General features: G+C 33.0%; 1 protein-coding gene across 5 annotated transcripts in view; it reads right to left on the bottom strand.

Annotated features, from left to right (window-relative positions):
• LOC143047438 (uncharacterized) overlaps positions 1-16,932 on the bottom strand; it is a 134,252-nt gene that overhangs the window by 104,019 nt on the left and 13,301 nt on the right. For all 5 annotated transcript variants that reach the window (XM_076220501.1, XM_076220497.1, XM_076220499.1 and 2 more), the window contains 8 exons: positions 12,382-12,445; positions 7,640-7,798; positions 6,757-6,925; positions 5,861-5,938; positions 5,392-5,448; positions 3,741-3,800; positions 2,164-2,228; positions 1,567-1,693 (listed from right to left, as the gene is read on the bottom strand). In XM_076220501.1, the coding sequence (XP_076076616.1) occupies positions 1,567-1,693; positions 2,164-2,228; positions 3,741-3,800; positions 5,392-5,448; positions 5,861-5,938; positions 6,757-6,925; positions 7,640-7,798; positions 12,382-12,445 (779 nt within the window). The remainder of the gene's footprint in view (positions 1-1,566; positions 1,694-2,163; positions 2,229-3,740; positions 3,801-5,391; positions 5,449-5,860; positions 5,939-6,756; positions 6,926-7,639; positions 7,799-12,381; positions 12,446-16,932) is intronic.

The following is a 16,932-nucleotide window of genomic DNA, read 5'->3' as shown; positions in this document are numbered from 1 at the left end:
AATAATTATAGCGTCGCGGGAATTATTATAACATCACGGTGAAAAAATATAGCGTCGCGGTACCGCGACGCTAAAACGGCCTGGGGAGAACACTGTTGTAGTTACTGAGAAAAATGTGATGAAAATTTTCAACTTGTCTATCATGTGTAAAATCATACAAGTGTTCGGTAAACAGGAAGTTGGCTAGTGATGACTCTGAAAATGCATCACACGGTATAGCTGACTTATATCAAGCCTGAAACCAAATTTCAGAAATCCTGTTACCGAGAAAATGTGATGAAAAATATTCATGGGACGGATGGACTGAGGGACTGACAGAAGGACAGACAGAGGTAAAACAGTATACCCCCTTTTTTTCAAAGTGGGGGTATACAATCTATTTTGGCATTAAAATTAAACAAGAATGTGTCCAAAGTACACGGATGCCCCACTCGCACTATCCTTATGCATGTTCCATGGACCGTGAAATTGGGTAATAATCTAATTTGGCATTAAAATTAGAAAGATTATACTATAGGGAACATATGTACTAAGTTTCAAGTTGATTGGACTTCAATTTCATCAAAAACTACCTTGACCAAAAACTTTAACCTGAAACTTCCATTTTCATTTTCTATATTCAGTGGACCGTGAAATTGAAGTCAAAAGTCTAATTTGGCTTTAAAATTAGAAAGATCATATCATAAGCAACAAGTGTACTAAGTTTCAAGTTGATTGGACTTCAGCTTCATCATAAACTACCTTGCCCAAAACTTTAACCTGAACAAACGGACACACAGACGGACGAACGGAACCACAGACGAACGAACGGAGCCACAGACCAGAAAACATAATGCCCCTCTACTATCGTAGGTGGGGCATAATAATAACAAGAATGTGTCCAAAGTACACGGATGCCCCACTCACACTATCCTTTACCATGTTCCATGGACCGTGAAATTGGGTAATAATCTAATTTGGCATAAAAATTAGAAAGATTATACTATGGGGAACATATGTACTAAGTTTCTAGATGATTGGACTTCAATTTTATCAAAAACTACCTTGACCAAAAACTTTAACCTGAAACTCCCACTTTCATTTGCTATGTTCAGTGGACCGTGAAATTGGTGTCAAAAGTTTAATTTGGCTTTCAAATTAGAAAGATCATATCATAAGCAACAAGTGTACTAAGTTTCAAGTTGATTGGACTTCAGCTTCATCAAAAACTACCTTGTCAAAAAACTTTAACCTGAAACTCCCACTTTCATTTTCTATGTTCAGTGGACCGTGAAATTGGGGTCAAAAGTTTAATTTGGCTTTAAAATTAGAAAGATCATATCATAAGCAACAAGTGTACTAAGTTTCAAGTTGATTGGACTTCAGCTTCATCAAAAACTACCTTGACCAAAAACTTTAACCTGAAGCGGGACAGACGGACGAACGAACAGACGGACGAACAAACAGACAGACGAACGGACGCACAGACCAGAAAACATAATGCCCCTCTACTATCGTAGGTGGGGCATAAAAAACATACTATTCATTCCCTAAACATAGCTGTAAGGCTGTAACAATAAAACTCACCATCCCTTTAAGTTCCATACATAGTGACTGACTATGTCGCATGGGTGTACTGCATACAAAACTGCCAGCAGCTTTGGAAATCATTTCTTCTACACCATCTCCAGATTCTGAGGGCATATGACCAAAACTTGTAAAATATAATTCATAAACATCAAGTTTTTTTCTATACCTTTGCACACATAATAGAAAAAAATTTTGAAAATCTAATATTGGCTTTTTTCATTTTTCATTCCTGGTTTATTTTGCAATACAAATATCATACTGTAAAAGTAGAAATTTTCGCGGAGTATTTAATTTCGTTTATTTCATGGAAAGAATATATCCACGAAATTAAAACCTCCACAAAAAATTAAACCTACATATAATATCACTTCCATTTACAGGATACCACAAATATAATCCCTATGAAATCTTATATAGAGTCAAAACCACGAAATGTTAACCCCACGAAAATTAATGTTTCTACAGTACTTTATCTCTCATATAGCCTTTTCTAGCCCATTTCGCGACAAATTAGTTGTTCATCAGGGTGATTGCTATGGACACCTACAGTGTAGGGGTTAAAAAAGAATCTCTTCAATATGCTGTATTATATACCTTGTAATGTCCTGTTTGGACTGCATCAATTCAAACTTCACTTCATCATTTTCTTTTTTATACTCCTAAAAAAAATGCACATAAATTAGTTGCCTGGAAAAAGATCATTATTGGTTACTTGAAAGGTTATCTTGAACCAAAGGGATGGACACTCATATTCTCTACACTGAAATGCATGAATGCTTATACAAAATAATACTATTAAAACTTGGTGGAATTATTATGGTGGACTTAAAAAGCATATGTCTTCCCTTTATCTATAGCATGTAAAGAAGTCACTCGGGTAAAGAAAATTGGTAACAAACACATTTTAGTACGGGAAAGGTATTGTTATGGCAAAGAAAACAATAGTGTGAGTGAACTCCAAAATGCATCCCTTTCCCGGTAATTTAATTATCTTCTCTTTAACAGAATAGGGTGATTCTTATATACACCCAAAAACTTTGCTAAATATATATGGTAAATGGATTTTCCATATATTCAACAATTTTTGACATGACAGGAAGGGGCATGACAATACCACTACCCCAACACAAAATTTATGGATCAGTAGAAGAGTCTTGTTGTGGCAATTGGCAATTCAGAATATATATGGTTTAAGTTTATAAAAAAACAAGAATGTGCCATAGAACACAGATGCCCAACTTGCACTATCATTTTCTATGTTCAGTGGACTGCTAAAGGACAAGGTACGATAAGGTCTGTTTTTGGCCACTCTATTTTCCCAAATTTTCAAATCCTGTTTTGGAAAGCTACTTATTATGTATTGGATGAACTTCAAAACCACTAATTTTAGCAAGTGGGTGAGGTGAGGGGGTTAACTTTTTGTTATTATTCAAATATTGTAATTATTATTCATTTTGAAAACTTCAAACCTATGGGAATATTTTAACGGGATAAGTAGCTTTCCCAAAAAAAATGTAGAAAATGAGAAAATAAGGGGGCCAAAAATGGGCCTTATCGTGCTTATTGTACTTATGGTCAAAATTCTAATTTGGCTTTAAAATTAGAAAGATGATATCATAAGTTTCAAGTTGATTGGACTTCAACTTCATCAAAAACTACCTTGAACAAAAACTTTAACCTGAAGCAGGACAGACGGACGGACGAAGGAATAGACCATCACACAGACCAAAAAACATAAAGCCCATAAAAAGGTTGGGCACGACCCGCCTGACACTATAGTAATCTATAAAGGTATTGTAATGTCATATAAGAATATATATAAATACTCCAGGGTCTTGTAATGATTTTAATCTACTAATGATTTAAAAGGCGTCAAACAAATTACCAAAGGTCTAAAAATGAGGAACTTTATATAAAACTGAAACTTATAACTTATGAAAAAGATGAAAAAATATAGAAAAGGGCAAAACTTTATGCACAATTCTCATAAACCATTGGCATAAGAGAAAATGCTTTAAATTCAAAATAACACAACATTTGTCAAATATATTATATCTATTAATTATGATTGAAGTTAGCCAAAATTAAATTTAAACTGTAATTATAAAAAAGTTTTCCGATGATCTATTTATTTACTGCAATGAATTATTATTTTCTTTTATTCTACTAACCTTGAGCTGTACACAAAGATCTTCAAGCTGTTTCTTGAGAGAATTGACTTCCAAATATCTCTAAAATTGATAAATTACAAAAAGATTACAGAAATAAATAAAAACAAATAAATGCATGATCATTGCTTGCCTTTGGCTGTTTTCTGCTCTTGATCCGGTTGTTATCTCTTTGACACATCCCCCATTTCCATTCTCAATTTTATGATGTACTGGAGCAATTTCTATGCAGAGATAAGAAGCTGACTACCTGGCTTTTTTTCTTCTATTTTGTCTATATAAATTTAAACTTAACAAGAATGTGTCCATAGTACACGGATGCCCCACTCGCACTTTCATTTTCTATGTTCAGTGGACTGTGAAATTGGGGTCAAAATTACAATTTGGAATTATAATTAGAAAGATCATATCATAGGGAACATGTGTACTAAGTTTCAAGTTGATGTAACTTTAACTTCATCAAAAACTACCTTGACCAAAAACTTTAACCTGAACTTCGCACTATCATTTTCTATGTTCAGTGGACCATGAAATTGGGGTCAAAACTATAATTTGGTATTAAAATTAGAAAGATCATATCATGGGGAACATGTGTACTAAGTTTCAAGTTGATTGGACTTCAACTTCTTCAAAAACTACTTTGACCAAAAACTTTAACCTGAAGCGAACGGACGGACGCACAGACGGACGCACAGACGAAAGGAGGCACAGACCAGAAAACATAATGCCCCTGTACTATCGTAGGTGGGGCATAAAAATTGTTCTCACTTGACGGACGCACAGACGAAAGGAGGCACAGACCAGAAAACATAATGCCCCTCTACTATCGTAGGTGGGGCATAAAAATTGTTCTCACTTGTTAATGACTTTATTTCCTAACTATATTTATAAAACCTTCCAAATCTTTGAAGCATTTGTTGTGTCAAGTTCTTTAGAGTTCTAAGCTAATTTATATTTGCCCTATCTGGTTTGTTTATTTTTTGATAGTCAATCTATGGTTTTACTGTTCTCAACTCTTCATGGGACAAAATTCAATTTTAACATCAAAATTCCTTGGTATGATCTTGATTTGTCAGTGTGGCATCATATAGGTGAAAAAGACTGATGGGATGACTTCACAGATCTTATATTTGAGAAAATTAGTGTTTGGCATATTGTAAATATAACGGTACATCTGTTTGTGACAAGATGGTTTCACTTAGTAAATGTGGTAGATACTTAGTCAGTCGTAATCAGTTGAGCTTAGGAAGTACTTCTTTATCTTAATCGGTATACAACCTGCCTTGTACCATTGAGGTCCGGGTTGAGACAAGAAATTTTGTGATGAAATTCATGCTCTTCAGTTACATGTTTATTGTTGAATACTCCATTTTGGCCTTTTATTTTCAATTTGTTAATTTTTTTGTTTGGTTAATTTCTCATTTTCGTGGGTTTCATGGGTAGAGGTGAACCACTAATTAAATGTTCAACAAATAACTAATTTTCTCTAGGCTTATATACAAACCTCGGCACAACCATGAAATTAAATATCCAAGAACATGTAAGTTTTCCTTAATCCACAAAAATTGGTACCAACGAAAAATAAGTGAATCCTCAGTAGTATATATCTTCTGAGCAATACACAGAAAGACAAACCTATAAAAATGAAACTTACTTCATTGAGTTGAATTTCTTGTAAACTTTTAAGATCTCTGGCATGGACCAGCTCATGCTGACAAAACAAAAGATAAAGAATTGATTAGTAATCAAAATCATCTTTAAAACTATCTATCAAACCTTCATATGAACCATTGTTGAACAAGTTGAAAAATAAATTATCTGAAAACTTGAATGCATAAAATGCATCAAATGAAACAGAAATGAAAAATGTAGTAAACTTCAAGGTACAATCTAAAAAAAAAAGTTAATGATAGTCTAACAGTCCTGACTTTGTACATGTTTTCTAGTGAATCAAATCTCCAATTTGATTGAAGATAAAAATCAGTAAAATCCAGTTTCTTTTATCTTTCACATTTTTCTAACTTAGTCAATGAACTTGTTTGTACAGCTTTTAAAGTAAATGTAAGAAACGAGTTAAATTTTATAAATGATCTAATCTGAACAGTTCTATTGATTCATATTACCTTATACTCTGCAGCTTCTTTATTCAATAATTCTTTCTGGGATGTAAGACTTTCCAACTGAGATGTTAATTCAATTAACTGTCAAAAAAAAAAGAATTCAGAAATTGACATTAACTCTAATCCTCTTTCATATTAACACACAAATGCTCCACAGTAAAATAAAAATACAGTAGAAAATCCAATAAATTTTTCAAACAAATAATTAATTTTGAAATTATAAAGAAACTAAGGTTTCAACTCCCTGAGGCAAAGTTGGCCTTAGAGGGATTTGGCTATTTGTTTTAGGTCATTTTTGGTCATATAGCTCAGTTTTTATAAATCCTTTCAAAAATTTGGCTTTCAGCGTTCCTGATGAAGTTAAATCCAGACAGCTTTTATGACGCATGAATTTATATCACATGTTGTTTTCATTTCTTTAAAGTACATGATCATTTGTTTTAAATGAGGTTTTTTTTACCAGGGAATGAAGTAGGAGTGGGTAGGAATTGAATTAATAAATACTCTAAGAAATTGATATTGATTTAATCGGTTAAATTTCTCCACCTGTCTGCATAATCTTTATAATCTTTATATATCATGGCCTGAATATGTCAAAAGAATTACTAATGACAATTTCTGTACTATTCTTTATTTTTCTTTCTATGTTGTATAAAGGCAGAAAGGGGTTCACATATAATTTTTAGTAAGTTGTTTGGGAGATATCAGAACTACTTCTATAAGCATAACGTTGCTTTTCTGTGATTTGGTGTTGTGTATATATATAAAAACAGGTGTTCCCACTCCAAAATACATTTAAAAGGGAAAAGGCATTAAAGGGTTGAAACAAAATTAAGAAACTTATAATTTCAATATCAAAATGTTTGACTTTAACCAAACTAATTATCGTAACTCTTCACCTTTAGTTGAAGGTCAGAACATTGATTTTCATAACTGAGTTTCTCCTTATCAATCTGTGTTATCTTAGTTGATAAATCTTTCTTCTTTTCTTGTAATTTTGAGATCGTTGATTTTAATTCTTCATTCTCTGCAATTGTTTCGTGTTTAGAATCAGCAGTCTGTTGTAAGCTGTAAAAAATAGAAGTAATTTAACAATGAAACTGTGCATGGAAATTTTCTTTATATCATATTAAAACTGTAGGATTACTCATTTCAATAGTGTAAATTCAGAAATCGTTGGTTAGTTCTTTCTGTAGGTCATAATATTGTATTTTTCTACTTTATACAATAGTCTTTGATTGTCCCTTCTACATTTTGTATATATGAGTTTACATGTATATTGTGCACATAAAACTACACTATAAATCTTATATATTTATAGATTATCGTTGATCATCTCAACAAAATTGGTTTTCTTGCTTGAGCTGGTACGGGGAAAGTGAGAACAGCAATCATGTTGAAATGACCAATGATAATCTGTTTATTGCTTTTTTACCTATGATGACGATGTCAATTTCATGTCAATTTCTTTAGCAACACCACATGCCTCCTTAGTTTCTAGCAGAACTATTTTCCATCTCAAGCGAGTAGCATGATATGAAAAATTATCACAACAAAAAATCAAAGGAAAAATGCACAAAATAGCAATAAATGTATTTAAGAGCCAATATTTGGCACCTGGAATTGCAAAAAATCAAAAAGTTTTTAGTTATAACTGCAGTGATCTGGCCTTTAATTTGATGTTTTAAATTTCTTTATTATTGCATGCCAATCAACCAATCATACATATAATATTTCTTTCTCTAAAACAAAACTCAATTTCATTTAATAAGTTACACACACCTTTTAACCTTTTTGTGTAATATATCGATTTCATTTTGGTTTGTGGTAACAATATCGTCTTGTACATCAATCTGTTGTCTTAGCTTTGTGTTTTCCTCTGTTAGTTTTCTGTTCTGATGCTGAAGGTCTTCTATAGTATTCTGTTGATCTACAGGGTCACTGAAAAATATCAAGATGATGTTTATTTTCATTTATTCTTCTCCTCACTCAGACAAACTCATATTCTCTAATCAAAGCATCAAGGATGTCAGGGGCGGATCCAGCCATTTTAACTAGAGGCTCTCAAGAGCCTGTGTCGCTCACCTTGGGTCTATGTACATGTCAAACAATGGACACAGATAAATTCATGACAAAATTGTGTTTTGGTGATGGTGATGTGTTTGTAGATCTTACTTTATTGAACATTCTTGTTGCTACAATTATCTGTATCTATGTGAACTTGGCCCAGTAATTACAGAGGAAAATATTTTTTCAAAATTTACAAAAATTTATGGCTATTGGTCTATGTGAATATAAACAAGAAAGGGCGCAGATGGTAACATGACAAAATTGTGTTTTGGTGATGGTGATGTGTTTGTATTGAACATCATTGCTGCCTACAATTCTCTCTATCTATAATGAACTTGGCCCAGTAGTTTCAGTGGAAAATGTTAGTAAAAATTTACAAAGTTTATGAAAATGGTTGTAAATTGACTATAAAGGGCAATAACTCCTAAAGGGGTCAACTGACCATTTCGGTCATGTTGACTTATTTGTAAATCTTACTTTGCTGAACATTATTGCTGTTTACAGTTTATCTCTATATAATAACCCAAAACAGCAAAATTTTCTTTAAATTACCAATTTAGGGGCAGCAACCCAACAACGGGTTGTCCGATTCATCTGAAAATTTCAGGGCAGATAGATCTTGACCTAATAAACAATTTTACCCCCATGTCAAATTTGCTCTAAATGCTTTGGTATTTAAGTCATAAGCCAAAACTGCATTTTACCCCTTTGTTCTATTTTTATCCATGGCGGCCATCTTGGTTAGATGGCCGGGTCACTGGACACATTTTAAAAACTAGATACTCCAAAGATGATTGTGGTCAAGTTTGGATTAATTTGGCCCAGTAGTTTCAGAGGAGAAAATTTTTGTAAAAGATAATTAAGATTTACGAAAAATGGTTAAAAATTGATTATAAAGGGCAATAACTCCTAAGGGGGTCAATTAACTATTTCGGTCATGTTGACTTATTTATAAATCTTACTTTGCTGAACATTATTGCTGTTTACAGTTTATCTCTATCTATAATAATATTCAAGATAATAACCAAAAACAGTAAAATTTCCTTAAAATTACCAATTCAGAGGCAGCAACCCAACAACAGGTTATCCGATTCATCTGAAAATTTCACGGCAGATAGATATTGACCTGATAAACAATTTTATCCCATGTCAGATTTGCTCTAAATGCTTTGGTTTTTGAGTTATAAGCCAAAAACTGCATTTTACCCCTATGTTCTATTTTTAGCCATGGCGGCCATCTTGGTTGGTTGGCTGGGTCACTGAACACATTTTTTTAACTAGATACCCCAATGATGATTGTGGCCAAGTTTGGTTTAATTTGGCCGAGTAGTTTCAGAGGAGAAGATTTTTGTAAAAGTTAACGGCGACGGACGACAGACGACGGACGCAAAGTGATGGGCCAGGTGAGCTAAAAAGGGGGGTTCCCAACCCAGGACAAGGGGGGTTCCAACTATATGTCCCCATTCAAATGCATTGATCGTCAAAATAAAAGGGGGGTCTAACCCCTGGAATCCTCCTCCTGGATACGCCACTGGATGTTGTGATTCAGGCTATTTTCCAACTTCTGTAATCAGGCTTGTATTGTTCACACTGGTACATAGTGCTCAACCCCCTTCTCACCATAAAATTTCAGATAAAAAATCTTTTTGTATCTGTTAGAAAATGTCTAATGAAATTCCAGTAATATCAAATAGTGTGTTGTAGTTTGAGGCATTTTCTTGGAAAACTAAATTAAAATAAGTATAATGAAGTTTAAGGTCTCTGTGGAAAAGAATTTAGTATGGTCAGCAGTATTTGCCCTAAAGCCTTTGAGCATCAGTGTACTGTGATGCTATCTGAAAAGATTTTCATACAGATTGTGCGGGAATTTCTCGCTGCATTGAAGACCTGTTGGTGACCTTCTGCTGTTGTCGGTTCTATGGTCGGGTTGTTGTCCCTTTGACACATTCCCCATTTCCATTCTCAATTTTATGTCTTATAAATATAATGCTATAAATTCCAGAAAAAAGAATGTCTTGCAAGATACCCTGCTTTCCAAGAGGCTTTATCATGTTTATGAAGTCAGACAAAGAACATACACAATTTACTAGTCAGATTTAAAATGGAGATCGCAAAGATGCTAGTCCAAAGTGAAAGGGTTTGAAGAAACCTAAAGAACATCTAACTTAATTAGTCACAAATCAGGGGTTCAAATAAACATTTTGCACTAAAAAGTTTTGGACCTTTACAACACTAAAGTGGAAGGTCCACACCCTAGGATTAAAGGTCCAATTCCAAACATTGACTTTTACTGTGGATTCATTTATTTTCGTGGGTATCAATTTTCGTGGATTCAGGAAAACTTGCATTTTCGTGGATATTTGATTTCGTGGTTTTGCAGATTTCTGTGTACAAAGCTGATAGTTATTCGTTGAATATTTAAATTGGTAGTTCACCTGTCCCCACGAAACCCACAAAAATTGGTATCCAATGAATTATAATGAATCCACAGTAGATCAAATTTAAGATTGTGTGTCCCTCTCACTACAGCACTAGTACTATGCCATTCAGAGTGGGTTGGGTATTTTATACAATATCAACATGTCATGGTTCCAGAAGCTTCTCCAAAGTGGAGCCAAGGGCGATCTTTCTGCCAATGAGACTGGAATTTTTGCACACATTTCTCACGATCAGAACTTTCATAGCTTTAATGTAGGACTCTTTTTTCTGTAGCTACACTCAAAGTAGTTAGAATTTCATCTGCCGCGTCCTTTTCTCTTAGAAGACTTGATGCCAAAGCAAAACACACTCATGGTTTAGCAAAGTTGACAGCCCATGCATTAATATGAATGTGTACCTCACCCAAAGTACCCATTAAAATTGTCATCTGACACGCTGCACAGAACTATTAATGAATCAGGGAGCATATCATTAAACTAAAAATAAATTTCTGGACAAAACTAATATATCATGACTCATTACCACATCAATTTACAAGTTACAACTAGAGGCTGTGTCGCTCACCTTGGTCTATGTGAATATTAAACAAAGGAAGCAGATGGATTCATGACAAAATTGTGTTTTGGTGATGGTGATGTGTTTGTACATCTTACTTTACTGAACTTTCTTGCTGCTTACAATTATCTCTATCTATAATGAACTTGGCCCAGTAGTTTCAGTGGAAAATGTTAGTTAAAATTTATAAATTTTATGAAAATTGTTAAAAATTGACTATAAAGGACAATGACTCCTTAGGGGTCAATTGACCATTTCCGTCATGTTGCACGGACACAACATTTTTTAAACTTTCAAGAACTGCAACTCCTGAATGGTAAAAGTCAAAATCGTCATTATTGAACTTGACCTCCATTTTGTTGTCAGTAACAACATATTAAAATTTTAAAAGGTTTGGTTAACTGGTTCATGAGTAAATGCACGGACACAACATTTTTTAAACTTTCAAGAACCGTAACTCCTGAACGGTAAAAGTAAAAATCATCATTATTGAACTTGACTTCCATTATGTTGTCAGTAACAACATATTACAATTTTAAAACGTTTGGTTGAACGGTTCATGAGTAAATGCACGGACACAACATTTTTTAAACTTTCAAGAACCGTAACTCCTGAACGGTAAAAGTCAAAATCGTCATTATTGAACTTGACCTCCATTTTGTTGTCAGTAACAACATATTAAAATTTTAAAAGGTTTGGTTGAACGCTTCATGAGTAAATGCACGGACAACATTTGGTTGACGCCCGCCCGGCAGCCAACTGTACATTCCCAAATCAATAACCGACATTTTTGACACAAAAATCCGGTTAAAAACAGCAAAATTTCCTTAAAATTACCAATTCAGGGGCAGCAACCCAACAACGGGTTGTCAGATTCATCTGAAAATTTCAGGGCAGAAAGATCTTGACCTGATAAAAATTTTACCCCATGTCAGATTTGCTTTAAAGGCTGCGGTTTCAGAGTTATAAGCCAAAATCTACATTTCACCCCTATGTTCTATTTTTAGCCATGGCGGCCATCTTGGTTGGTTGGCCGCACGGGACACATTTTTTAACTAGATACCCCAATGATGATTGTGGCCAAGTTTGGTTTAATTTGGCCCAGTAGTTTCAGAGGAGAAGATTTTTGTAAAAGATAAATAAGATTTAAGAAAAATGGTTAAAAATTGACTATTAAGGGCAATAACTCCTAAAGGGATCAACAGACCATTTTGGTCTTGTTGACTTATTTGTAGATCTTACTTTGCTGAACATTTTTGCTGTTAATAGTTTATCTCTATCTATAATAATATTCAAGATAATAACCAAAAACAGCAAAATTTTTGGCTAGGTGAGCTAAAAACTGAGATTAATTATTGCAATTTTCTGGAAAATCTCAATACAGATATATCTATTCTTTTTATTTGCAATAACTTAAACCTCACAATCATTTCGGAATTTAAAGAAATCTATCAACTTACAAATCTGTGCCAAAGGTATCAACAATAGATGTATCCATGTTGTGTCCTCTTAAAATGGAAATATCTATAAAAAGAAATAAAACTACGATTAATTTAGGGTAATTAGATGGCAATTTGCATGGTCAATATACATAATTAGATCATTGACCCCATGCCAAATTAAATACACAACATCTAAGTATAGGCATGTAGGGAATTTGTACTGTAAATGGATTTTATGTTTGTTTATTAAATTGTATACTTGATTTAGTATGATTAGAAGGTGATGTTGAGTATATATCAATGAGAATGAAACCAAACAACACAATTAACAGTCTTTAATCATCTGTTACAATGTGTTACTAATAGCAAACTGCTAATTATGTCTATATACAATAATGTAAAGTCTTGAAGATTTGTGAATAAGTTTACAACAATACCAAAGATCTGACACTGTTAATTAATTCTTTGAGAAAATGTACTCCTTCAGTTTAAAATAAGAAACTGTACGTTCAGAAATAATTGCATGCATTTATCACTCTGATTCCATGTGCCAGACCAAAATGTGAAAATAATGAGTGTGATTTTAGGAAAATCTTCATATAGATATAGGACGATGTGGTATGAGTGCCAATGATACAACTCTCCATCCAAATAACAATTTAAAAAAGTAAACCATTATAGGTCAATGTAAGGCCTTTAACACGGAGCCTTGGCTCACACTGAACAACAAGCCATAAAGGGCACCAAAATTACTAGTGTAAAACCATTCAAACGGGAAAACCAACGGTCTAATCTATATAAAAAACAAGAAACGAGAAACACATATAAATTACATCAACAAATGACAACTACTGTACATCAGATTCCTGACTTAGAACAGGTGCAAACATTTGCAGTGGGATTAAACGTTTTAATAGGTATATATGTATCAGATAAAAAGTAAATTCACCAAAATGCTGAACTCTGAGAAAATTCAAAACGGCAAGTCCCTATTTAACTGGCAAAATCAAAAGCTCAAATACATCAAACGAATGAATAACAACAGTCTTTATAGCTAGCTAAACCTTTCACTTGTATGACAGTAGCATCAAATTATTCCATTATAAAAGATTATGATTTCTTATCAGGGTCTGTGCCAGTCGCATAATTTAATTAACATGATTAATAGAATCCTCACAATATTATCTGAATTCATAATATGTAAACCTGGTAAAGAGTCTTACAACATTAAAAATAAGTTTACCACAATATCAAAGATCTGACATCGTTACTTAAGTTTAAGATAAGATAGTTTTAACCAAAAGCTTGCAAAACAAGAATGTGTCCATAGCACACGGATGCCCCACTCCCACTATCATTTTCTATGTTCAGTGGACCGTTAAATTGGGGTCAAAACTTTAATTTGGAATTAAAATTAGAAAGATCATATCATAGGGAACATGTGTACTAAGTTTCAAGTTGATGTAACTTTAACTTCATCAAAAACTACCTTGACCAAAAACTTTAACCTGAACTTTGCACTATCATTTTCTATGTTCAGTGGACCATGAAATTGGGGTCAAAACTATAATTTGGCATTAAAATTAGAAAGATCATATCATGGGGAACATGTGTATTAAGTTTCAAGTTGATTGGACTTCAGCTTCATCAAAAACTACCTCGACCAAAAACTTTAACCGGATGGACGAACGGAGGCACAGACCAGAAAACATAATGCCCCTCTACTACTGTAGGTGGGGCATAAAAAAAGGTAGCTTAGTTTTCCAATGTTGTGGGCAATTCATTGAATTGGCAATTGTGTAAGATTCAACTTAAATGTCTTAAAAGGAAAAAATTACAGATCACTGGGGAGGTTTTAAAGAATTGTATTTTATTGTCTAGCCTGCGACTTTTGTCGCAAAAGCGAGGACTAAGGGATCCTACATTCCGTCCTTGGTGGGGTCCACAAATATTCACTCTGTGGTTAAAACTTATTGAAATTTCAATAACTTTCTTAAACTATCCTGGATTTCTACCAAACTTTGACAAAAGCTTCTTGATGATCATAAGATAGTCATACCTGTCAACCTGTGACGATGAAAATGCAGGTCATGACCTGCATTAAAGAATCAAATCTCAGGTCATAACGCGTACGAACTTTTTCGAGCTGAATTTCAGTATTTATGGTACATTTTCTTATAATGTATATCAAAGATACCAAAACATCAATGCATATTCACTTGGTTATGTTATTTTAAACCTTATTTATTATTATTTCATTACACTTTTAAAGATTTTTATAAACTTGTGTATCACAGTCTTATATCCTTTACTTTTTGTCATCATCTAAAATTTATTTTTCAAATGTAATTTTAAAATGAGACTACCAGCCTTTTAACATACCATGTAGAGGTATTACATGTATGAACATCCATCTCTCAATTGACAAGGAAATTAGACTATGATAAAATATAGTAATACAGTTAAAGGAAGTATAAATGTAAAAAATAATTTTCAACTTTTTTTTTTAAAAATTGTATAAAGGTATAAAAATAATGAAAAGTTATTTTTCAATATGTATTTGAATTTTATATTATAATGATTTAATCTTTTTCACCCATAAAACGTAAATATAAGGAATAATTTTGAATGGTGACAAATAAGGGGAAGTAACTCTTAGTTGAAATATCTTTGTAAAACAACAGGGCAATTTATTTACGACTTAAAGCTAAGGTAATTGGTGTTAATCAACAGTGTGTTTGACACCAAAGCTGTCAAGTGAAGCCATGCACTTAATGGGTCACTTAATTTGAGAGTTTACATAGCTAGATAAACTACATGTTCATGGAAGAATTACGAATTTGACGGTATTTCAAAGGAATATTACTTATGAAAATCAATCTCAAGGTTAAGAACTACGGGTGAAATCGGGTCATTTTCGGAATTTCCGGGTTATTTCAATGACCCGGCGGGTGATCCGGGTGAACCCTCAGAATTGTGAAAATCTCGGGTCACACCCGCAGAATCCGGGTCAGTTGACAGGTATGGATAGTATCTAGAAGGGATTTTTTTTTTACCAAACTTGGACAGAAGCTTCTTTCAATCAAAAGACAGTATCTTGAAGAAAATTTTTCATCATTTTTTTTTCCCTTTTTTGTTAAGTCTGTGACTAACAGCAAAAGAAGGGGAGACACTGGGTTCTACAGAACCCTTACAAAAAATTTTTTTAAGTGTCCATTTAACTTGAAAGAAAATGATAAAACTTATGTTTTACCCTTTAGGTTCCTTTATAGTAACAACACTGTTACCATGTTGAAAGGGTTTGCAAGATCATTAAAAACAATTTAAGATGTGGATCCCATGATTTATCCAATTTTCATTCAAATTTGGTACACAATTTTTCCAAAAAGAATATTATTTTTAATCTAAATTTATTCAAATTATGTTTTTCTTTTGAGTGGACATTTATTTTTCTAAATTAAAAAACAATTGCCATTTAAAATATCTCCCTCCTTAACAAAGCAAAAATAAAACAAGAATGTGTCCAAAGTACACGGATGCCCCACTCGCACTATCATTTTCCATGTTCAATGGACCACGAAATTGGATAAAAAATATAATTAGGCATTAAAATTTGAAAGATAATATCATAGGGAACATGTGTACTAAGTTTCAAGTTGATTGGACTTCAACTTCATCAAAAACTACCTTGACCAAAAACTTTAACCTGAAACATGCACTTTCATTTTCTATGTTCAGTGGACCGTGAAATTGGGATCAAAAGTTTAATTTGGCTTTAAAATAAGAAAGATCATATCATAAGGAACATGTGTACTAAGTTTCAAGTTGATTGGACTTCAACTTCATCAAAAACTACCTTGACCAAAAACTTTAACCTGAAACATGCACTTTCATTTTCTATGTTCAGTGGACCGTGAAATTGGGGTCAAAAGTTTAATTTGGCTTTAAAATTAGAAAGATCATATCATAAGGAACATGTGTACTAAGTTTCAAGTTGATTGGACTTCAACTTCATGAAAAACTACCTTGACCAAAAACTTTAACCTGAAGCGGGACAGACGGACGAACAGACGGACGGACGAACGGACGGACGAACGGACGCACAGACCAAAAACATAATGCCCCCCTACTATCGCAGGTGGGGCATAATAAAAATACCCCATCAATTTACATCCTTTTCAAACAGAAAAGTTAAAATTGTCACATAATTGGTTCTTATTTGCATTATAAACTAAAAACTTTCAATATTCTTAATTCAAGACAATAATTCAATTACTGTAAATTCAGAAATTATTGTTTGTATTTATTATTGCAATTTTGTTTTTGTAGATGAAAATGCAATTTTAATTTTTGCGATATTTAGAAAAATTCTGTTTAATTCATTAAAAAAATTCAAAATTCAAGTTTATATTTTTGTGATTATAACCCTGACAAATTTTTCGCCATAATAAAAACATTGCAATAATTTTTGAATTTTACAAGATACAAGATTTAAAAGAATCTTGACAATCTGAAAGGTGTCCTATCTTGCCTAAAATACTATATACTACCTAATTTAAAGAAAAAAAC

This window comes from Mytilus galloprovincialis, chromosome 10, assembly GCF_965363235.1.
Source record: "Mytilus galloprovincialis chromosome 10, xbMytGall1.hap1.1, whole genome shotgun sequence".
NCBI classification, from domain to species: Eukaryota; Metazoa; Mollusca; class Bivalvia; order Mytilida; family Mytilidae; genus Mytilus; species Mytilus galloprovincialis.
The sequence above is the reverse complement of the archived record's forward strand: the minus strand, read 5'-3'. Positions and strand labels throughout refer to the sequence as shown.